Source organism: Bos mutus, chromosome 27, assembly GCF_027580195.1.
Source record: "Bos mutus isolate GX-2022 chromosome 27, NWIPB_WYAK_1.1, whole genome shotgun sequence".
Taxonomy (NCBI): domain Eukaryota; kingdom Metazoa; phylum Chordata; class Mammalia; order Artiodactyla; family Bovidae; genus Bos; species Bos mutus.
Window position 1 is genome coordinate 31,126,122 of NC_091643.1, and position 23,443 is coordinate 31,149,564.

The window sequence follows — 23,443 nt, forward strand, 5'->3', positions numbered from 1 at the left end:
AAAGATTTTAATATTAAAGATGATGCCTTCTGGTAATAACTGGAAGGATAAACCAATCAATTAGTTGTTAAGCAACCTTCTGCTACCTGGGGGTAAGGGGGTTTTCTTCTGAATCAGAACCACTGCAACTTTGGTGTTTCTCCCTTGTAAACTCTGCCTGCAGCGGAAAAAGAGCAATAAGAGGAATTAATAATTAAACTGTTTTTACTTAAAAAGTGTATTCAAGATTTTACGTAAGATACAAGATTGACAATTTAGTCCAAGAAAGACAAATTTACACTAAAAAAAAAAATCAAGATTAGGGGAATTTTTTCCCCCACATATAATGAAACATACATGCCACAATGATTTAAATCTTAAAAGTATAATCTCACATTGAGCTCCTACCGCTAAGTCGCTTCAGTAGTGTCCGACTCTGTGTGACCCCACAGACGGCAGCCCACCGGGCTTCCCCGTCCCTGGGATTCTCCAGGCAAGAACACTGGAGTGGGTTGCCATTTCCTTCTCTAAGGCATGAAAGTGAAAAGTGAAAGTGAAGTTGTTCAGTCGTGTCTGACTCTTAGTGACCTCATGGACTGCAGCCCACCAGACTCCTCCGTCCATGGGATTTTCCAGGCAAGAGTACTGGAGTGGGTTGCCATTGCCTTCTCCCATATTGAGCTCCTATTTCTTACAAAAAAAATCTTCTTAGAAGGCAAAAGTTTAACATATACTTTAATATAAAAGTTACACAACAACTTATTTCTTTATAGTGATATGTTAGAGAAGTCATCCAAAAGAATTATTTAGAAACAAACAGTGATAAAGCAAAAAGTGCTTTATGAGGCTAAATAATAAACCACTACAGTTCAAAAAAATATATAAATGCAAGAAAAACATTTGGATATTCAGGCCAATTTGTCTTTGAAATTTCTTCCCATTGCTTAGCATACTGTAAGTTAAGGTCAGTTAATGCTACCTGTTGGAGAAGGCAATGGCACCCCACTCCAGTACTCTTGCCTGGAAAATCTCATGGAAGGAGGAGCCTGGAAGACTGCAGTCCATGGGGTCGCTGAGGGTCAGACACAACTGAGCAACTTTACTTTCACTTTTCACTTTCATGCACTGGAGAAGGAAATGGCAACCCACTCCAGTGTTCTTGCCTGGAGAATCCCAGGGACGGGGGAGCCTGGTGGGCTGCCGTCTATGGGGTCGCACAGAGTCGGACACGACTGAAGCAACTTAGCAGCAGCAGCAGCAGCAGCAGCAATGCTACCTGTTAGCCAATCAACAGGTTTCCTCAGAGGCCAGTGATACCAGAACGACCACTGCAGTCTTAACAGCACTCAGCTGCCTTCAGTAAGTGTCGGTAAGCTCCAGAGGTAGGTCTGACCTCACACAGTCAGCCTGACAAAGGGGACCATACCTGACTATTTCCACTCTGGTGGCACATTCGGACTGCTTCTCCTTCCACTGGGGCTCATCCCAGTCCAGTTCATAAAACACGACCACCAGGGCTGGCACCAGATTCAGATGTTTGTTCATCCAGCCCGTCTTTAAGATCCCTTTGGGGATGTACCATTCATACGAAGTTCTCTGCAAACATTGGCCAAAGTTGAAAAGAGGTACTTGACAACGAGAACAGCAGAGACCACTTGTTATGGAGTGCAGGCACTTTCTGTGTATTTCTCTCATTCCATACACACATGCCACACTTTTTAAAGGTAACACTTTTTACAGAGACCAAATAAGAGCAATTTTTGGAGGTAGACACTCAACCCTAGAGCCAGTACCGTAACCATTTAAAGAAGGACCAAAGCCAAAGCATTTCTAATGACTTCAAGTCTTTTAAATAACTATGTCAAGCTTTCAAATTCAAGAGGCTGAATTAAACAGCCCTTTCCCCCAAAAATTCTACTTATATTCCTCACTATCCCAGATTCTGCTCTTATAAAAGCTGCTCAGGTGTTCTCTAAACCCCAAAATGGCTTCATTTGTTTCTAAGTCATGTGGCCAGGATGGCATTATTCCTCCTTGTGGGTCAAAGAAAAAAAGGAAGGATAATTCCTAAGTACAGGGGCAGAAGGGCAGTCACTGCGGGTCAGCAGGAGTGCCATGTCGTGGGAGGGGATGGCCCAAACCACCCAGAAACTCTCGAATCACCCCCAGAGCACCTGCACCAACCCAGACTACTCCAGCTCATGCTGGTCCAACCTTTACTCCACATGAGGAAAGAGAGGACAGGATACAAAACAACTTGGGAACTTGCAGCGTATTACACACATGAAAACATCTAGAGTTTTCTTCATGCACCTCTGTAACCATGCCCTTGATACACTCAGGGGGTTCCCTGCACAGATACAGGAACAAAAAAGATATACACACTCAAAGAAGGGGAGACAGAGGGAGAAGGAGGGTCCCCTTGCAAGTAACGTCATTACCTTGGGTCTACATTTAGGATACTCGTGGTCACCTGGGAGCACCTTGAAAGAAATCGGTACCCGGTCAGCCCTCCGGTTGGCACAGAAGGCATCCCAGACAGCGCGATGGACAGCATTATAGACCACATCCAGGCCTGTGAGAGTGACGAAAGCCATAGGCCGACAGCATAATTCCACAGGGAAGTCCCACTGGGTGGGGCTCATGTTTAAGACGTCACGAAAACTCTGAAATGCAAACATTAATACATCAATAATCAACTTAGTAAAAGCCCACATCCTCATCTAACATATGAACCTCTACCATTCAGGAAATATTACAAAAAGGCAAAAGACTTTGAGTGTTTACAAACTGTCGAGCAAATCCGAAAGAAGAGAGCAAATGGGAAAACTTTAATTCTTGAATTGGGCCTATTACAATTTAATAACTACACATGGACATCACCAGATGGTCAATACCAAAATCAGACTGACTATATTCTTTGCCGCCGAAGATGGAGAAGCTCAATACAGTCAGCAAAAACAAGACCGGGAGCTGACTGTGACTCAGATCATGAAATCCTTATTGCCAAATTCAGACTTAAATCGATGAAAGTAGGGAAAACCACTAGACCATTCAGGTATGACCTAAATCAAATCCCTTACAATTATATAGTGGAAGTGAGAAACAGATTCAAGGGATTAGATCTGATAGACAGAGTGCCTGATGAACTATGGACAGAGGTATGTACGGACACTGTACAGGAGGCAGGGATCAAGACCATCCCCCAGAAAAAGAAATCTAAAAATGAATAGTTGTCTGAAGAGGCCTTACAAATAGCTGAGAAAACAAGAGAAGCTAGAGGCAAAGGAGAAAAGGAAAGATAAACCCATCTGAATGCAGAGTTCCAAAGAACAGCAAGGAGAGATAAGAAAGCCTTCCTCAGTGATCAATGCAAAGAAACAAAGGAAAACAATAGAATGGGAGACTAGAGACTCCAAGAAAATTAAGAGATACTAAGGGAACATTTCAAGCAAAGATGGGCACAATAAAGGACAGGAATGGTATGGACCTAACAGAAGCAGAAGATATTAAGAAGAGGTGGCAAGAATACACAGAACTGTACAAAAGATCTTCATGACCCAGATAATCACAGTGTGATCACTCACCTAGAACCAGACATCCTGGAATGTAAAGCCAAGTGGGCCTTAGAAAGCATCACTACAGACAAAGCTAGTAAAGGTGATGGAATTCCAAATTTAGGTTGAGGTATTTCAAATCCTAAAAGATGATGCTGTGAAAGTGCTGCACTCAATATACCAGCAAATCTGGGAAACTCAGCAGTGACCACAGGACTATAAAGGTCAGTTTTCATTCCAATCCCAAAGAAAGGCAATGCCAAAGAATAATCAAACTACCGCACAATTGCACTCATCTCACACGCTAGCAAAGTAATGCTCAAAATTCTCCAAGCCAGGATTCAACAGCATGTGAACTGTGAACTTCCAGATGTTCAAGCTGGATTTAGAAAAGGCAGAGGAACCAGAGATCAAATTGCCAACATCCGTTGGATCATGGAAAAAGATAGAGTTCCAGAAAAACATCTACTTCTGCTTTACTGATTACGCCAAAGCCTTGACTGTGTAGATCACAACAAACTATGCAAAATTCTTCAAGAGATGGGAATACCAGACCACCTGACCTGCCTCTTGAGAAATCTGTATGCATGTCAAGAAGCAACAGTTAGAACCGCATATGGAACAACAGACTGGTTCCAAATAGGAAAAGGAGTATGTCAAGACTGTATATTGTCACCCTGCTTATTTAACTTCTATGCAGAGTACATCATGAGAAACTCTGGGCTGGATGAAGCACAAACTGGAATCAATATTGCCGGGAGAAATGTAAATAACCTCAGATATGCAAATGATACGACCTTTATGGCAGAAAGTGAAGAGGAACTGAAGAGCCTCCTGATGAAAGTGAAAGAGGAGAGTGGAAAATGTTGGCTTAAAACTCAACATTCAGAAAATGAAGATCATGGCATCCGGTCCCATCACTTCAAGGCAAACAGATGGGGAAACAATGACACTCTATTTTCTTGGGCTCCAAAATCACTGAAGATGGTGACTGCAGCCATGAAATTAAAAGACGCTTGCTCCTTGAAAGAAAAGTTATGACCAACCTAGACAGCATATTAAATGCAGACATTACTTTGCCAACAAAGGTCCGTCTAGTCAGAGCTATGATTTTTCCAGTAGTCATGTATGGATGTGAGAGCTGGACTATAAAGAAAGCTGAGTGCCCAAGAATTGATGCTTTTGAACTGTGGTGTTGGAGAAGACTCTTGAGAGTCCCTTGGACTGCAAGGAGATCCAACCAATCCATCCTAAAGGAAATCAGTCCTGAATACTCATTGGAAGGATTGATGCTGAAGCTGAAACTCCAATACTCTGGCCACCTGATGCAAAGAACTGACTCACTGGAAAAGACCCTGATGCTGGGAAAGATTAAAGGCGGGAGGAGAAGGGGATGACAGAGGATGAGATTGGATGGCATCACCGAATGGATGGACATGAGTTTGAGCACACTCCGAGAGATGGTGAAGGACAGGGAATTCTGGTGTTCTGCAGTCCATGGGGCTGCAAAGAGTGGGAAACTACTGAGCGACTGAACAACAACATGTACAACGATTGTAGTCAACTTTAAGCAAATCACTATTTCTTGTAACATCTCAAAACCACACAGAACTTCAGGATGAACAGACCAAAATCGCAGGAGGGTGATCAAACTACCTACTTCAGTTATTAAATAATAATAGTAATGACTGACTGACTTATACAATAAAGTACAATTATCTCTAATTTCTTTGTAACTGCTAACGTCTAATTTCTGATTTCCTAAGCTATCATTAAAATTGTATGCTAATTATCTAAGTAGCTATGTTTTCTCATTTCTCCACAATTAGTGCAAATACATCACTTAAAGGAAAATCTACAAGGGAAAAATTAATAATGAATGGAACCCTCCAGGAGAACATATTTCTATTGTGTCCTTTAGCTGAGAAGCGGTCTGTATCAATCCAAGATGCACTAAGTTTACAAAAGCAATCATATAAAGATGTGTTTATTGCAATCAAAATTATCACTGTATTATAAGAATAATTTCTTGATTCCATACACATGTACCATAAGACTGGTTTCAGAGGTTATCTTCACCAGCATGTCATACAGGACTCACACACAATTTCTGTGAGAAGCACGTAGGCCACTGAAACAGTATTTTTACCTGAAAAACTGATTTAGGAAAGGCTATTAGGCTTCTCACCTTAGGTACTAAAGGAACACTGGGTACCAGATAAATGGTTTGGAAAGCCTACCAGAAACAACAGATGTGTACAATAGACAGACGTTTCAGAACTGCTTCAACAGATATTCTGAGGACAGGAGTAAGCTATGAGGGCAAAGGGCTGCATGTTCAGAAAAATAGCCATTCTAGTTTCAGTGAATTTGGGGTGAAAATAAAAAAGAGATGGTCAAAGCACAATCTGAGTGCCACTGCTTGATCCCAAAGAATCTAGATTAGAGCCCTAAATGCCCACTTCCTTTAGTAACCCCAAAGACTCAAAAGAATTAGCTGTGGTCCTTGAATAAGGAGAAATAAGGTGGAAATAAGGAGAAACAGAAATGACTATTAATCACTTAAAATCAAAATCCTGTCCAAGAGTTTATGTTATGTCCATAAACATATAAACTAATATATAATATAAACATAAACTAATATATAATCATTTCAAATTTTGTAGTAGTCACATTAAAAAAGGATGAAATTAATTTTATTAATATGCTGTTTAACCAATGTCCAAAATATTATCAATTCAACATAACTATAAAGTTACTAGTGAAACCTTTTACCTTTTTTAATACTAAGTCTTTCAAAGTCTGGTGTGTATTGTACACTCAGAGCACATCTCAATCAGGCTAGTCTATTTCAAATGCCATTTATGGTGACTGGCTATTATACTAAACTATGCAGCTCTAAATGATGGTAACTGTGTACCAAAAATTACCGTATGAAAATATATCAGAAAGTCTTGCCACATACTACCTTAGGAAGTTTTTGCATTTGAAATGGCTATGCCTAATCAGTGGCCAAAAAAAATGGGAAGAATATCAGCAAAGGCCAACTGCAAAGGTTCTATGGATCTCGATGACAGCCTATAGGAGAAATTCCCAGATCTCCTGGAAGAAACCAATGAGGCAACTAACCAAACTATGACCTGAAAGGAGATGTAGAAGTAGGAAGTACACACTCTGGATGGGAGAGCAAGTTGTGCAAGGGAAGTAGTCTGGAAGCTGGCGTGATCATATAATTATAAGGAAGACTCTCAGAAAGAATGCTGCTGCTGCTGCTAAGTCGCTTCAGTCGTGTCGGACTCTGTGCGACCCCATAGACTGCAGCCCACCAGGCTCCGCTGTCCCTGGGATTCTCCAGGCAAGAACACTGGAGTGGGTTGCCATTTCCTTCTCCACAGAAAGAATGCGTGAGTACTAAATCTCTTCAGTCGTGTCAGACTCTTTGCGACCCCATGGACTGTAGCCCACTAGGTTCCTCTGTCTATGGGATTCTCCAGACAAGAATACTGGAGTGGGTTGCCATTTCCTCCTCGAGGGGATCTTCCCAACTCAGAGACCGAACCCACCACCCTTATGTCTTCTGCACTGACGGATGGGTTCTTTACCAGTAGCGCCACCAGGGGAGCTCCCTTAGAAAGAATGACAGACTGCAAAAAAGTGGCAGGTAATAACAATAATAATGCAGTCCCTATTTTTTAGTTAACGGAGGTTCAGGATGCGCAGGACACAAGGCCGGTAAGGATGGGACTCAACGATGTCCAACTACAAAAACGATCAAAAGAGGAAGGACAGCTTGAGGCCGGGACGGTGAAACAAAAGCTGATGTTGAGGGTGTGAAGCAAAAAGCCCGACTTAGGAAAGACATGCCCCCCCCCACCCCCCGGGTCCAGAATCTTGCTCCCCGGAGCTCAAGTGAAGAAACGCTGCAGCCCTAAAGGCAGACGCTTACCTTCCTCCTCTCCTCCCCGACCCACCCCCTTTAAAGCTGGGGCGTCTTTTCTTTAGCAGCTAAAACAGGAACGCACTCGCTGATGCCGTAGGATATCACAGGCTCCCCCCCCCTTACCCACCCCCCGCCCCCCAAAAAAAACAGCATCTTTAGGCGCTAGCAGTCTTCCTCGGCGGTTTCTCTCGGCCCCGGAGGTCTTCCGACTCGGACTCACTCAGGTCGCAAGTCCCAGGCCAGCTGCGGCTGTGGCCGCTCACCGCTAGCCGGCGGAGGACGAGAGTAAGCAGGCAGAGATGTCACAGAACGCCGCCGGGGAGGCTGGGTCCGTCGTCCCTTCAGCCGCCGCCCCTGCGCCGGGGCCAGCAAGTGAAACTTCCCAGGGCCCACCTGCGCAGGCACAGGAAGCACTTTCCGGACCTGCCTGACAGCGCTCTGCACCAATCGCAGCACCGGAACTGGACGCCGCTCCCGGAAACGTAAGGAAGGGGCTCCGAGTCCTAGAGGAGAAGGAGCTGGGGGGGCGGGGAAAGGAGTAGCCAATAGGAGCAGCGAGAAGGAGGAGAGGGCGGGGCTTTTGTGGTCACCGCCCCGCCGCCTCTCATCCAAGCCTCCCGGCGTCCCGGCTGTCGCGGCCTCCGGTCCCCAGCCAGCGGCCCGACGGGTTTGCTCAGCCCGGGCATCGGGGGCGCGCGACTCTTCTTCTGCCGCGCGAAGTGTGTGTCTCAGCAGCCCAGGGAGCCGGAGAGGGAGCGGCCCGGCCTCGGGGCCACGGCCCTTGCTTCCTTTTCGTTGTCACGAAACGCTGTGCGCCCCGTGACTGGGGCGATGGGTGCCAACGAGGACCAGGAGGTGAGTCCGGGCACGACGCCCCTTCCCCGCGCAGGCGCGGTGCCCCTCTCCGCCCGCGCGTGCCCCTAGCCCCCAAGGCGGCAATCTGGTTGGAGCAGCCCCAAGTTTGTCGGCGTCCTGCGGGGAGAGGCCCCGGTACGCGTGCCGGGGTGGGGGCCCGCCTCTGCTTTTTCTCCACCACCACCCCCACCCGCCCCGCAGTTTTGGATTTTTGCGAAGCCGGGGATCCGCCCCCCACCTCCGGGTCTCTTGACAATAAGGGCAAGTGTCCTTGGCCCGCAAGCCGGTGCACTTGGTTGGCCTTAAACCCCGGAGTTGTTTAGCGCCCGCGTTCCGAGTTAGGCTTCTTAGAATCCTATCTCGTTTACATCTTAGAATCTGTTGTTGACCGGCAGAGAAAGTTAATTGAGTTAGTTAAATTTCTGGTGCAGGGAAGTAATGACCCTAGTGTCTTCTGGCCATATAGCTTGGTGGAAGGAATCATTTATTCACCTTATGGTTTTCCAGTAGATACGAGGTCTGTTTTGAGCATCCATGTACTAGGGTAGTTGTATGGTTTACACTCAAGTATTTTCTCATGAAATGCCACCTTGACATTGAATCATATGACGTGAGAGTTGGAAGGGATGCTCCAGGTCATCTCTAGAGGGAGCTTCTAAATGTGTAATGTGTACAGATGAGAAGAAGGGTCTACAAACATAAAGTGACAGTCCCAGGGCTGCACAGTGAGTTTGTGGTAAAATCGGGTCTAGAATCCCAGTCTCCTAGATAAATAATCCCAATCTCACTCTTCATTTAGAATATACTGCTTGAAAGTTAGCACTTTTATCAGTGTATGATAGAAGTAATGGAATCTCGGGGTTGAAAGTTACCTTTAAAGAAGACCCACAAGCCATGACGTCCAAATGCTTCTAAAATACTCTTGCCAGGTTAGTTTCTAAGCTAAGGCTTGAACAGTTCTTCCTGTGAAGCGTGCAGCGTACAGTGTAATGTTCCTTCCAGTTTGGCCCAGGGACCACCACCTAGAACCATTTGGGCAATTGTTAGTAAAACAGATGCCTGCTCTCTGTCTCAGATATACTGAAGCAAAATTCCTGCGGTGAGAACCAGATCTCCATTTAACAATAAAACTCAATTCTTCTTTCATAGGACCGATTTTCAGATGTTTGGAGATCATTTTCCTGCCCAGTTTTTCAGACCTCCTCTTCTCACACTGACTGGTTCCTTTTAGCTTTTCTCCATTCATTCACTCTTATTAGTTCCTTCAGTCGTCTAGAATTGTGTGACCGTGGACATATTATAAGTTTATGTTCTATTTCTAATCCACTTGTACGATTAAACAAAACCCTTTTAATTCATTTCTTTCAGATGGAACTGGAGGCGTTACGCTCTATTTATGAAGGAGATGAAAGTTTCCGGGAATTAAGTCCAGTTTCATTTCAATACAGGGTAAGACCTAACATAAAGAGGAGCACTTGCTACTTTGTTGGGAAGTTGTTTTTTAAAATGCTGGTTTTTTGTTTTTGTTTTTTTTAATTTAGTGGCTTACATTTACTATGTCTTTGGATTTGCTGACACATTTAAATGAAAATGAAAACTCATCACCATGACATCAGTTATTTTCAAACTTTGAAAACTTAATTCAGAAGCTTTTTCAAACTAAGATAAATGTGTTTAGTATAAGAGAAATATGAAGTATTAGAAATGGAAGAAACATTAGAAATTGTGGTTTTTACCTTCTAATCTTAAAGATAGCATCTCAGCCCTGACTTCCCAAGTTTCCACAGCGATATTGATAAATGTTAGGGTTAAAATCCAGGTCTCTAGGCCAAGCCTAGTTTTCTTCTTACTGCTTTACAGCTTAGTCAAGAAAAGTTGTTATTTTTGTAGTTCTGTATTATCAACACGTGTGAATATTTTTCACATATATGAAATGTCAATTTTTCTTTAAAACACAGGTTGCTTATAATTTTCAGCATGGAACAGCACCAGTATTTGACTTCATAAACAAATAATATAGACCATTTATCCAAACTGTTAAGTAGTGGCGGGTGGTAGGGGAAGGTTTTTTCATAAAAGACTTAAGAAAGGTTTATGGTTGCTGACATTGTCACCATTTAAAATAAATTGATCCTTATGCATGATTGTTACTGACCTCACAGGAAATAAATCCTTTATAGTTATTTCCTTCAGAAACTCCCCTCTCTGCTCACTGCTTCTCAGTTCCCTTTCAAGCTCCACAGTCCTCACATCACCCCACAAATAGAACAACAGAGACTTAGTGGCCAAAGGTAACAGTGAAGTTAAGCACTGGGCCCTTCTCCTTGCATCCAGTCACCTCCCCAGACTTCCCCATTCATGGCCTCCCTACCCTAGTGAATGGGAGAGCCCCCCGTCCTCCCCCGATGTCTGCGCTAACACCAGCAGTTACTCACTGAGGATGTTGCAGGATATGTGAGTGTCCTATCGTGTAAACACTGATGGATTTGTATGCAGTGAAGTGTGCGTGGTGTTCATGGTTTTATTCCAGCTTTTCTGTAAACGTTTTCAAAATAAAAAGCTGGGGAAAGCAAAAGAAAAAAAAGAGATCTTTAAGCAACTCAGGTCAAATAGGCTGTTGAAAGATATAAACTTCCCAATTATAAGTCCTGGGGATATTGTGTACAGCATGATGACTGCAGTTGATAATCCCTATTGTGTATTTGAAAGTTGCTAAGAGAGTAGATCATAAAAGTTCTCATCATAACCAAAAATAAACCCCTGTAACTGTGTGTGTTGGTGGATGTTAACTAAACTCATTGTGGTGATCATTTTGCAGTGTATGGAAATGTCAAACCATTATGTCGTGCACCTGAAATTAACATAATCTATTTCAATTACACCTCAAAAATAGAATAAATAAAAAGATAAAAACTTAGGAGTTGTTGCCCAGGCTAAGGCCCTCCTTCCTTCTCTCTCTGCCCTTTCTTTATTTCTCTGAATTTTACATTTCATTTTCTAGTTTCTTGAGATTGTGCTAACTAATGCCTATCCATTTACATGTTCCTAATGTCTATTATGATTTAGCAGTTGGAAAACTGAAGAGAAAGATGAGGTATTTCAAGTGTGTGGATTTTATCTATTCTATTTCTGTTGTCCATGGTTGATATCTTCTCTTTGTCCTCAGAAAGCTTTGATGGTATAAAAACTGTACGTATAAGATATATAGTTGCTGCTGGGAAAGACTGGAGGCAGGCCGTGGACATCAACCAAAGCTGTTAAAACAGGCTCAGAGTGGGTTAAAAGTCACACACGTTTACACTACCCTCACCCTCAACAGGGTCTTACTTAGCTCATCCCCTTGAACTTTTAAAAATAACGACATTTCCGATCTGATCACAAGCTTTTGAGGTCATCATTTTAACAATCATCATTTAATATTCTGTTTTTGTAGAACTTTTTACAAGCCTAAGATTCCCCTTTTCTTCAGATAGGTGAAAATGGGGATCCCAAAGCCTTCCTCATAGAGATTTCCTGGACAGAAACCTATCCGCAGACACCTCCCATCATATCCATGAATGCCTTTTTTAACAACACCATGTAAGTACTGTTACGTTGTCATTTCAGTCATGGTAACTCCCTTTTTTACTTTTCTCTTAGCGGTGTATTTCTTGTGCATTGCAGATCATCAGATGTAAAACAGAGCATATTAGCCAAGTTACAGGAAGCAGTGGAAGTCCACCTCGGGACGGCCATGACCTACACGTTGTTTGAATACGCCAAGGACAATAAGGAGCAGTTCATGGAGAACCATCATCCCGTTCATTCTGCTGTGAGCAGGGATTCGACTTTGCCACGTTTTGTTTGCTTTGGTTTTATGCTACTAGTGATTCATTTTTACTACTAATTTATTTATTTTTTTAATTGGAAGGAGACTTTGTTTTTGGTGGGGTTTTTTTAGTTTATTTATTTATTTGGCTGTGCTGGGTCTTCCTTGCTGCATAGGCTTTTCCCTAGTTGCGGTGCATGGGCTTCTCATTGTGGCGGCTTCTATTCTTGTGGAGCAGGGGCTCCTCAGCGTTTGCATGTCAGCAGTTGCAGCTCCTGGGCTCTAGAGCAAGGCTCAGTAGTTATGGCACACGGATTTAGCTGCTGCTCAACTTGTGGGATCTTCCCAGATCAGGGATCAAACCAGTGTCTCCTGCATTGGCAGGTGGATTATTTACCACTGAGCCACCAGGACAGCTTGGGAGGAGATTTTGTATTACATTCAAGATGATAGTTACAGCTGGACCCTGAGAGGCAGCTAGAGGAGCAGAGAAGGGCGGTGACTCCTGCACTGGGAGCGAGACCTTGTGGCCCTGAGAATGCACTCTTTGCTGTGTGACTTTAGGCAGCTTTCTTAATCTTGCTGTGCTCAGTTTTGTCATCTGTAAAATGGGAGTTATAATAGTAGTTACTTCATAAGATTGTACTCAGAATCAAATGAGTGATATATGTACAACCTTTACAGCAATGCTTGGCACCTGGTAAGCATTTTCAGTTTTGTCTCTCTGACTCCATGAACTCAAATATTTAAAAATTTTCCTTCATTTCCTCTGGGAACCAGAAGGCTCTAAGTAGGCACACAGTGATTTTTCTAAAGACATATTTAAGCTTTCAAATAATAGCAAATGAACTGAGTTGTAAAATTACCTCGGCACTTCAGAGCTTTAGGATAATCCTGGTATCAGATCTTCTTTCTCAAGGATCTGGTGATAACAGTGTAACAATATTATGTCCTTCAGTGTGAACTTTTAGGGGAGTAAAACCAGTCATGTGCTGAGCTTCCTGACCGGATTAATGAACATAATAATTAAAGAGTCTTTTACTTCACAAACCTAAAAATTGTCAGCTCATTTCAGGATGTGGGCATATTTAGTTTAATTCAGTAAGTTTTAAGGCAAGAGTCTAAGAATTATTTCTTTTTTTCTAGACATCCATAAGCAATATCATCTCAGCTGAAACTCCTAATACAGCTCCATCAAGTAAGAAAAAAGATAAAAAGGAACAACTTTCAAAAGCCCAGAAACGTAAGCTGGCAGATAAAACAGGTTTGTGTTATTTTTTTTTCTTTTATGATACACTTGACTGCTTTTTGATGTGATATGGGTGCCTAATAAGTATTATTTAGATTTAGAATATTGGTTCTCTGCACTCTTTATTCTTAAACCATTTGGATCAGAGACAGTTTTAAGTCACAAATACATATTGAAAATATTTACTACTACTTTACTGAGTGACCGAACTGAACTACCACAAGAGAGAAGCATTTAAGAAGAAGGTGAAGTGGCCAAGTGTACATCAGTCTGAATACTGTAGAATATGAGAATAGTGAACAAATATGTGTCCTACCGGTACCCTCTCTGACATGTTTGGGATTTTCCTGTTTGTTTACCTTTATGACAGATAAGTATATTGTTGACATTTTTTTTTGAAATACAGCTTTCATTAGAAATGAAGTCTGGTCTACCATCAGATCATAATACAATAAATAACAGATTTTTTCTGTAATTGATCTATTTATATAACTCACAGAACAGCACAGTGACACACTTATTTCATTAAGCGGGGACCTTATATAAAGCAGGGAAGTTGTGCAAGGGCATCAGACTAATAAATTAATTAGCTTCTCTTCCTGGCATTACCAGCTCACCTCCATCTTTTTTCCGTGATGTCAGGTTTTGTCTTGAATGGGAAGAGGATAAATAAGAAAGGCAGTAACATCTAAAACGCCTTGCAAGTACTCCCAGGGGAACTTTCCCAGGGAAAGTGCTTTCAGTGCAGAATGACGATAGGCTGTTTTTCCTCCTTAATAATAAATGATTTAAATTTTTAATCCATTTGTGGTATAGAATAGTATAGAAAAATCTTATTTAAGTTTAAGTATTACTGATTGTTCTTAGCAATAAAGTTACCGTTTTTCTCCCCTAGATCACAAAGGAGAACTTCCTCGGGGATGGAACTGGGTTGATGTGGTGAAGGTTTGTAACATTTTGTTCTCCTCTTCATAAGATTGTTACAGTTACTGCTGTCAAGTAATGAAATTCACATCTTCCATTTTCTCCCCCATCAATCTTTGCATTGGACCCTGATGTCTGTGTTTCCTTTTTCACATTCAGCATGTAAGTATTTTTGAAATATCCTTCACATTTTTCTCTTCCCTAGCCCCTCAGTTTTAGGTTTTGGTTTTTTAAATAGTGAAAAATCTGTAGAAGTGAGTTGTAACTACAATAAAGGGTGACTGTTTATGTAAAACATAACTCTGAGTTATAGATAATACGGAATTTGAAGGAACAAGTCACAAAAAGGAGTGTTTTGATTTCTCAGTGGAGGTGAAGTACTTTTTTTAGGACAAACCCCTGAATGCGGTTGCCCACCATCCTCAAGAAAGGTTTTTTGTTTCTGTTGTACAGAATTGTTTACTTTCCACTTGGGCTTTTCGGCCCACTTCTCTCAGCGTTTGTCTTGGATTCCTCGTCAACAGATCCTTAACACAGCGAGTTAATGCCCTATCTGGGACTTTGTGAAATGAGTTTTTATGCCAATTAGTGTCACTGTGCTATGTGAAATAATTCCTGTGATCCAAAATTAGGATCAATGAGGACCCACAAATACGGGTGATTTAAAAGCAGTGTTTTCTTAAAGTTTATTTTGAAGCCAGCTGTTTGGGCCTTTTCTATAGAAACTATTTGAAGCAATTGATGTGGTTCTAAAACCAAGTACACAGTCATCTGAGAGTGAGGAGCCATGAACTGCACTTGGAATAAAGAAACTCAGTATGGACAGACCTCATTTTCCTGCAGTTCACTTTATTCTGCTTCATAGATACCGTTTTGTACAAATTGAAGGTTTGTGGCAATCTAGCATTGTCAGACGAGGGTTTGTATTTTTTAGCAATGAAGTATTTTTTGATAAAGGTATGTGCATTGTTCTTTTACACATAATGCAACAGTATAGTGTAAATATAACTTACATTCACTGGGAAGCCAGAAAATCTGTGTGACTTGATTTATTGTGATGTTCACTTTACCGCAGTGGTCTAAAACCCTACCCACGAGATTTGAGGTTGATCTTTATTTCTTATCGTCTTCTTGGGCAAAAGGCTGACCCTGCAATTTAAGAGTTGTACCATTTTCAAAATTTTAAGAATTGCCTGGTTAAGATGATAAATCTTAATACGGTTTTTTTTTTTACCACAATTTAAAAATTTTAGAATTTATTGTTTTTTTAAAAAAACACAAAAATATCATTCCTTTTATAAATGGCACCTTTTGTATACTCTCGGTTCCAATTTATTTCTTGGAAAGCTTTAAGGAATTTTTTTCCCTCTTTCTGTTGAGGTTATATTATCAAAGAATCATGTTTAAAGTAGTTGAGCCTGAATTTTAAAAGTGTTAGTATTTCCACGTGGTGAAATCTTTAGGTGGTACAAGTTACCTGAACGCTGTTGCCTGTTCTGTTAACTATAAATGTTGCTGCTGCTAAGTCACTTCAGTCGTGTCTGATTCTGTGCGACCCCATAGACAGCAGCCCACCAGGCTCCCCCATCCCTGGGATTCCCCAGAGAAGAACACTGGAGTGGGTTGACTTTTGATTTTAAGTGGAAAAAGTGAACTCAGATAAGACGATAGCTTAAACTTGTTGAATATTTGTTTTCATCTTTTTTTGTAGTTGAGCAAAACTGGCTCTAAAGACGATGAATAGCCCTTGGGATCTGAGACGAAGAAAGAGCATCCTTTAATAAGTAAATGGGGTTCAAAATCTTTCATTACTCTTTTCTGGTATCGAGGTGGCTTTTTATAAAACAATTGTTTTGTATGTTTCTTACGTAAAAAAAATGTTTAAAGCTGAAAGTTCATGAAGGGAATCTGGTTGTATTAAATTATTTTCACAAACTTGCCTTAATAAAAGGTGAAAATGTTACTGTTTAGTATACTTTATGGAACCAATTATAAACGGACAAATACAAGGAGTTACAAATAATCGATGTCAATTTATGTGATCTTATTCCAGTGGATGTGATATTTTTTAAAGGGGTTTCCAGCCTTTGCAAATTCTTATCCCAGTGGAGAACAGTGAGTGAACAGTGTTTTCACAGTATGATCCGTATTAACAGGCTTCTCGTCTTTAAGTCTTTGTTCCTTCTTTCTCTTAATTACTGAAGCGTAAATTGCTTCAGAGAAATTTAAATACTAGTATTTGAACTTTATACGTAATATTCTTTCTAGGTCCTTTTTATTTTTCAGGGGTGAACTGCTTTTTAAGAAATGTATATCTGTTAATACTTTTGATTTGGGTAATGATGTTTGATCCTGAGAGCTTTCAATGATACATGGAATCAGAGAAAGGAAAAAAATTAAAAGATCTGCCAAATACATTAGAAAATATTTGAATAGAAGTGCTGGTTCCTATTTAAACCATTTCTCTTTGCTGCATATACCTAGATGGGAGTAAAAGATGCCTTAATATTTAATTTTTATATTGTTAAAGACAGCGGTTTTAATAAATTCCTATTTATCCATTGTGTATTTTTAGTTGTTTGGTAACTGAGTTCTTCTAAGTGGTTTCACATAAAACCGCATTTTAAGCCTTGTTGCTTTTCCAGTACCCAAATGTATGTCTCAGCCCGGGCATCCATGTACAAATAGACTTGGAAATCTTTCAAATGCTGAACTGTAGTACTTGCTGGAATTTTTTTTTTTTTTTAAGTCATTAACAGAGGAAGCTATTAGTGCAGTTTTACCAGGAAGTTACTGACATGTATGTGAGATAGCATATGCTCCCCAGCTTCAAAAATACTTAGACTACTGCCGTGGTTTCTGGAAAGGTTGGCTCTTGGTCCCTCAAGTTATACCTGTGCAGCTTGGGTCTAAGTTTCTAACGAATAGTAAACTTTTAAAGACGTTTCCTTAGCAAAAGAGCAGATTGTTGTAGCCGTGGTTTTTGCTAGGTTCACATAGGCGTCAGTGAAATCGCTTGAATTCTAACGTAAGCATAACTACAGGAAGAAACTCAGTCTCATTCTTAAATGCCGAATTACATTTGTGTTGCTTGGATTAGTCCGACAGAGACATCAAAATCCAGGACCACTGGAACACACTAACTTTTGTCTTCATGTTGTGGGCGTGGTTTATGTTGTGCCAATTTGCTTGTTTTTCGAAGAAGCTGAAACTGCTACATCTGCTAGTAGGAAAAAATGCTTTGTTTTATGCAGAAGATTCTGAAATCATTCAGGTGTGTCGTGGCTCATAGATTACAAAGAATAATGCTAGTTAAATGCCAATGAACTATTTTTACTCTTTTTATATGGAGTGTACAAATTCCGGGGCTGACGGTGGCAGTGGCGCCTCTTCCTGCCTTATGTAAAGCACTTGAACATCCTCACCAAGGTCGCCGTCATCTGGTTAATACTCCCACTATATTTTCTCAAAGTCTGTTTACGTAAAACTGTATGGAATGATGTAATAAGCAATAAAACCTGAATTTTACCCAGTGACGTTTCTGTATGTTTTATTTCACGTACTTGAGAGAGAACTGTTGGTTTTATAACTGCTCTGACTTACAGCGCAAGATGTACCATCCAGCTAGAAATGGTGCAAAATGTTGGACCCCCCCCCCAAAAAAAAAAAAGATATTTTAAATGAGCTGATGAGAGGATAAGAAATGCCCAGCATCTAAAAAGTTTAAATGCAAGTTGTAAACCTTTAGTTCTCACAGCCTCAGGGGCCCAGAAGTCAGGAGATGAAGTCCAGGATTAACTCAGGGTAGAGACACACGCATGCACAGCACACATGAGGCTGACCCCGGCCCTCGTGGGGCCCCTGGGGAAGAGTTCTTGTCTTGAACGTTGGTTCTGGATGGAGCGGTAAATGTAGGTATATATACATGTGCTCTTCTGCAACTCATAGCAAGTTATCTCACTCTTGGGTTTCAGCCTAAATTCCTCCCCGCTGTGGTGGTGGTGGTTTAGTCGTTAAGTCGTGTCTGACTCTTGCAACCCCATAGACCATAGCCGGCCAGGCTCCTCTGTCCATGGGATTCTCCAGGCAAGGATACTGGAGTGGGTTGCCGTTTTCTTCTCCAGGGGATCTTCCCAACCCAGGGGTTGGACCTGGGTCTCCTACACTGCAAGCAGATTCTTTACTGACTGAGCTGCCATCTCAAAAAAAAAAAAACCCCTCAACCCAGGATGGTAAGGAGTGGGTAGAACCTCTGGGCAGCCGATAGAAAGGGCTACAAATCTACTGTGGAAGGTGGAAAGAAAGTGAAAGTGAAGTTGCTCAGTCGCGTCCGACTCTGTGACCCCATGGACTGTAGCCTACCAGGCTCCTCAGTCCATAGAATTTTCCAGGCAAGAGTACTGGAGTGGGTTGCCATTTCCTTCTCCAGGGGATCTTCCCAATCCAGGGATCGAACCCAGGTCTCCCGCACTGCAGGCAGACGCCTCAGAGAACTAGATCCCATGTGCCAGAGCTAAGACCCAGTGCAGCCAATTTTTAAAAAAAAAAACATACTTTGACAAATTATAATCTGCTTATGAAAGTAGGAAAGTGAAAGTCCTCAGTCATGTCCAACTTTTTGCGACCACATAGACTATACAGTCTGTGAGATTCTCCAGACCAGAAAAATGACATGGGCAGCCATTCCCTTCTCCAGGAGATCTTCCCAACCCAGGGACTGAACTCAGGTCTCCCATATTGCAGGCAGATTCCTTACCGTCTGAGCCACCTATGGTGGTGATGAAACAGACAGGAAGCATCCCTGCCCAGCCCATGTTCCTCTGTCTGTTACTACTGGCATCTGGGGAATTTGAAGTGACCTTGCACGTTTCTCTGTGTCCTTCTGGACGCTATAAAGGATCTATTTCTGTGGCTCCCGCAAAGATTGGGCCTGTTGGGACACTTCTTGATACTTGAAACCACAAACGGTTCTGTATGATCAGTTCTTTCTTCTTTCATAAAAGAGAATGCAAGTTATAAAGTAAGGAATAAACTGTCCCAGTGAGAGAGCAGAGGATACAGATGAGAAACGTCTTGCTTCTTGATTAAGTGTTAGAAATTAACCTCGAAAGCTTTAATTGATGACACCGTTTAGAGCCCCAGAGATAAGGAGAAAGGTTTTCCTGTGTGAAATTACAAGGGCCCAGCCTTACCACCCCGTGTGTAGCCTAAAGAATCCTGTCCTCTAGCGCTTCATTCTGCTGCGACTGCAGAGTGATAGTGTGTGTGTTTTGACAGAGCACAGTCAGTGTCCTGAGTCACTACCTACCTCATTGGTGAAGGAACATACTTAAGACTCAGACCTTGTATCCGGGGAAAATCTGAGTTCCTTTGAGGTTTCAGTGGCAGCAAACTCTTGATTAATTCCTATATGCTTTTCCCTGTCTGTTTTGAGCTCTTAAAATCACGCCCTTTTCAAATTCTACCCAATAGAATGGTTTTTTTTTTTTTTTTAAAGCACAAATGTGAATGAAATTAAGTGAATCCTTTTCCTCTTTCTGTCCTGTGTCTCTGAGGATCACTAAATCTAGGATTTGCAAGTTGGCCATTTCATTCGATATGTGCTGAATACACTAAATATTCCTTCCCTTCCAGGGGATGCTCAAAGATACAGTTTTAAATTGGTGGTTGTTATTTATTCAAAGTCTCCATGATAATGAAGAAATCATAGAGTTTGGTTACAAGAACATTCACCCATCTGCTAAAAGAGAAGCTTCACTCCCACTAATTGCTGACAAATGCCATCTGTTAAAATTTACCCTAGTTTCTATCTTTTCCTCCAAGTCTGTTTTTTACTTGGAGTAAGGTGGACAGCCTCAAGAGGGGTTCCCCCCAGCTCTATTGAGCTGTAATTGACATAACATTGTGATTTGATACACTTACACGCTTAACATATACTCAACACGTATACACTTACATACACGTATTTAACACTTCCATCTCTTCACATAATTATTTTTCCGTGTGGTGAGAACATTTTAAGATCTATTCTCTCACCGACGTTCAAGAATGAAATCAGCGTTGTTAAGTACAGTCACCATGCTGGACATGACTTATTCATCTTATAGCTGGAACTTCGTTCCCTTGGACCAGCATCTCCCCATTTTCCCAACCCTCCAGCCCCCAGCAGCCACCAACCTACCGTGTGCTTCTATGCATTCGAGTTTTTCAGATTCCACATACCCACCACACCATAGTTGTCTTACTCTATCTGACATTTCATTTAGCACAATGCCCTCAATTCTATCTGTGTTGTCACAAATGGTGGGATTTCCTTTTTTGTGTGACTAATACTCCATCACATAGAGGGCTCTGAGCTGAGGAGTGAAACAGGATGACTTTTGTTTGAACTGTTTATTGTGGCTTGAGTGTTGGGAATGAACTGAAGCTGGAAGGCAGGCAGGGAGAGACCAGTGCGGAAGCTGTTGCAGAAATGTGGAAAAGTGAAAGTGGAAGCTAGTCGCACAATCGTGTCTGACTCTTTGCAATTCCATGGACTACAGCCTTTCCTGCTCCTCTGTCCATGGAATTCTACAGGCAAGAGCATTGGAGTGGCTGCCCATTTCCTTCCCCAGGGGATCTTCCTAAAGTGGAGATCGAACCCAGAACTCCTGCATTGCAGGCAGATTCTTTACCAACTGAGCCAGAAGGGAAACCTGCAGAAATGTGGATGGAGATATCAATGGCTTGAACTAGGGTGAGGGGGTGGAGGTGGGTGAGCAATGATCAGCTTCTGAATGTGCATTGAGAGAACTGCCACGGGCCTTGCTCACAGATCAGATGACAGATGTAGGAGAAATGAATAGACATGTATCAACAAGGACTCCAAAGCTTTTGACCTGAGCAACTGAAATAAATTTGGTTTTTTGAAATACTAATTCTCCCTAAATTATCCTATAAATGTAAGGTAATCTCAATTATCCCAATATTGCATAGGAACCTGGAATGCTAGGTCCATGAATCAAGGTAAATTGCAAGTGGTCAAACAAGAGATGGCAAGAGTGAACATCAACAGTTTAGGAATCAGTGAATTAAAATGGACTGGAATGGATGAATTTAATTCAGATGACTATTATATCTACTACTGTGGGCAAGAATCCCTTAGAAGAAATGGAGTAGCCTCATTGTCAACAGAAGAATCCGAAATGCAGTACGTGGGTGCAATCTCAAAAACAACAGAATGATCTCTGTTCATTTCCAAGGCAAACCATTCAATACCACAGTAATCCAAGTATATACCCCAACCATTAATGCTGAAGAAGCTGAAGTTGAATGACTCTATGAAGACCTACAAGACCTTCTAGAACTATCACCAAAAAAGATGTCCTTTTCATCATAGGGGACTGGAATGCAAAAGTAGGAAGTCAAGAGATATCCAGAGTAACAGGCAGATTTGGCCTTGGAGTACAGAATGAAGCAGGGAAAAGGCTAACAGAGTTTTGCCAAGAGAATACACTGGTCATAGAAAACACCCTCTTTCAACAACACAAGAGACGACTCTACACATGGACATCACCAGATGGTCAATATCGAAATCAGATTGATTATGTTCTTTGCAGCCAAAGATGGAGAAGCTCTATACAATCAGCAAAAAAAAGAAAAAGAAAGAAAAAGAAACAAGACCAGGAGCTGACTGTGGCTCAGACCATGAACTCCTTATTGCCAAGTTCAGACTTAAATCGAAGAAAGTAGGGAAACCACTAGACCATTCGGGTATGACCTAAATCAATCCCTTATTATTATACAGTGGAAGTGACAAATAGATTTAAGGGATTAGATCTGATAGAGTGCCTGAAGAACTATGGATGGAGGTTCATGACACTGTACAGGAGGCAGTGATCAAGAACATCCCCAAGAAAAAGAAATGCAAAAAGGCAAAATGGTTGTCTGAGGAGGCTCACAAGTAGCTGAGAAAAGAAGAGAAGCTAGAGGCAAAAAAGAAAAGGAAAGATATATCCATCTGAATGCAGAGTTCCAAAGAACAGTAAGGAGAGATAAGAAAGCCTTCCTTGGTGATCAATGCAAAGAAATAGAGGAAAACAACAGAATGGGAAAGACTAGAGATCTGTTCAAGAAAATTAGAGATACTAAGGGAACATTTCATGCAAAGATGGGCAAAATAAAGGAAATGGTATGAACCTGACAGAAGCAGAAGATATTAAGAAGAGGGGGCAAGAATACACAGAAGAACTGTACAAAAAAAATCTTCATGACCCAGATAATGATGGTGTGATCACTCACCTAGAGCCAGACATCCTAGAATGAGAAGCCAAGTGGGCCTTAGGAAGCATTACTGTGAACAAACCTAGTGGAGGTGATGGAATTCCAGTCGAGCTATTTCAAATCCTAAAAGATGATACTGTGAAAGTGCTGTACTCAATATGCCAGCAAATCTGGAAAACTCAGCAGTGGCCACAGGACTGGAAAAGGTCAGTTTTCATTCCTATCCCAAAGAAAGGCAATGCCAAAAATGTTCAAATTACCACACAATTGTACTCATCTCACACACTAGCAAAGTAATGCTGAAAATGAAGCCAGGCTTCAACAGTACATGAACTGTGAACTTCCAGATGTTCATGATGGATTTAGAAAAGGCAGAGGAACCAGAGATCAAATTGCCAACATCCACTGAATCATAGAAAAATCAAGAGAATTCCAGAAAAACATCTACTTCTGCTTTATTGACTATGGCAAATCCTTTGACAGTGTGGATCACAACAAACTGTCTTAAATTCTTCAACAGATGGAAATATCAGACCACATTACCTGCCTCCTGAGAAATCTGTATGCAGGTCAAGAAGCAATAGTTAGAATTGGACATGGAACATTGGACTGGCTCCAAACTGGGAAAGGAGTACACGTCAAAGCTGTATATTGACACCCTGCTTATTTAACTTATATGCAGAGTATACCATGCAAAATGCTGGGCTGGATGAAGCACAAGCTGGAATCAAGATTGCCGGGAGAAAGATCAAAAACTTCAGATATGCAGATGACACCACCCTTGTAGCAGAAAGTGAAGAAGAACTAAAGAGCCTCTTGATGAAAGTGGAAGAGGAAAGTGGAAAAGTTGGCTTAAAACTCAACATTCA

The 23,443-nt window shown here is 41.6% G+C and overlaps 2 protein-coding genes across 4 annotated transcripts in view; one reads left to right on the forward strand and one right to left on the reverse strand.

The window, feature by feature from the left end:
* Positions 1 to 7,905, reverse strand: part of TRAPPC11 (trafficking protein particle complex subunit 11) — a 39,043-nt gene extending 31,138 nt beyond the window's left edge. The window contains exons 1-4 of one of the 3 annotated variants that reach the window (XM_070364335.1): positions 7,697 to 7,901; positions 2,421 to 2,645; positions 1,406 to 1,575; positions 87 to 157 (exon numbers count right to left, since the gene is read on the reverse strand). In XM_070364335.1, coding sequence (XP_070220436.1) covers positions 87 to 157; positions 1,406 to 1,575; positions 2,421 to 2,624 — 445 coding nt within the window. In that variant the 5' untranslated portion in view covers positions 2,625 to 2,645; positions 7,697 to 7,901. Of the gene's footprint in view, positions 1 to 86; positions 158 to 1,405; positions 1,576 to 2,420; positions 2,646 to 7,482; positions 7,610 to 7,696 lie in introns of those variants that run through there. The other 2 variants (XM_070364336.1, XM_070364337.1) reach the window with 2 other exon arrangements.
* A 152-nt stretch (positions 7,906 to 8,057) lies between these two features.
* On the forward strand, positions 8,058 to 17,845 carry RWDD4 (RWD domain containing 4). Its single transcript, XM_070364338.1, has 7 exons — positions 8,058 to 8,331; positions 9,700 to 9,780; positions 11,801 to 11,910; positions 11,995 to 12,142; positions 13,286 to 13,403; positions 14,284 to 14,333; positions 16,024 to 17,845. The coding sequence occupies exons 1-7, from the start codon at positions 8,308 to 8,310 to the stop codon at positions 16,054 to 16,056; spliced, it is 564 nt and encodes a 187-aa protein (XP_070220439.1). The 5' UTR covers positions 8,058 to 8,307; the 3' UTR covers positions 16,057 to 17,845.
* The last annotated feature ends 5,598 nt before the right edge of the window (positions 17,846 to 23,443 follow it).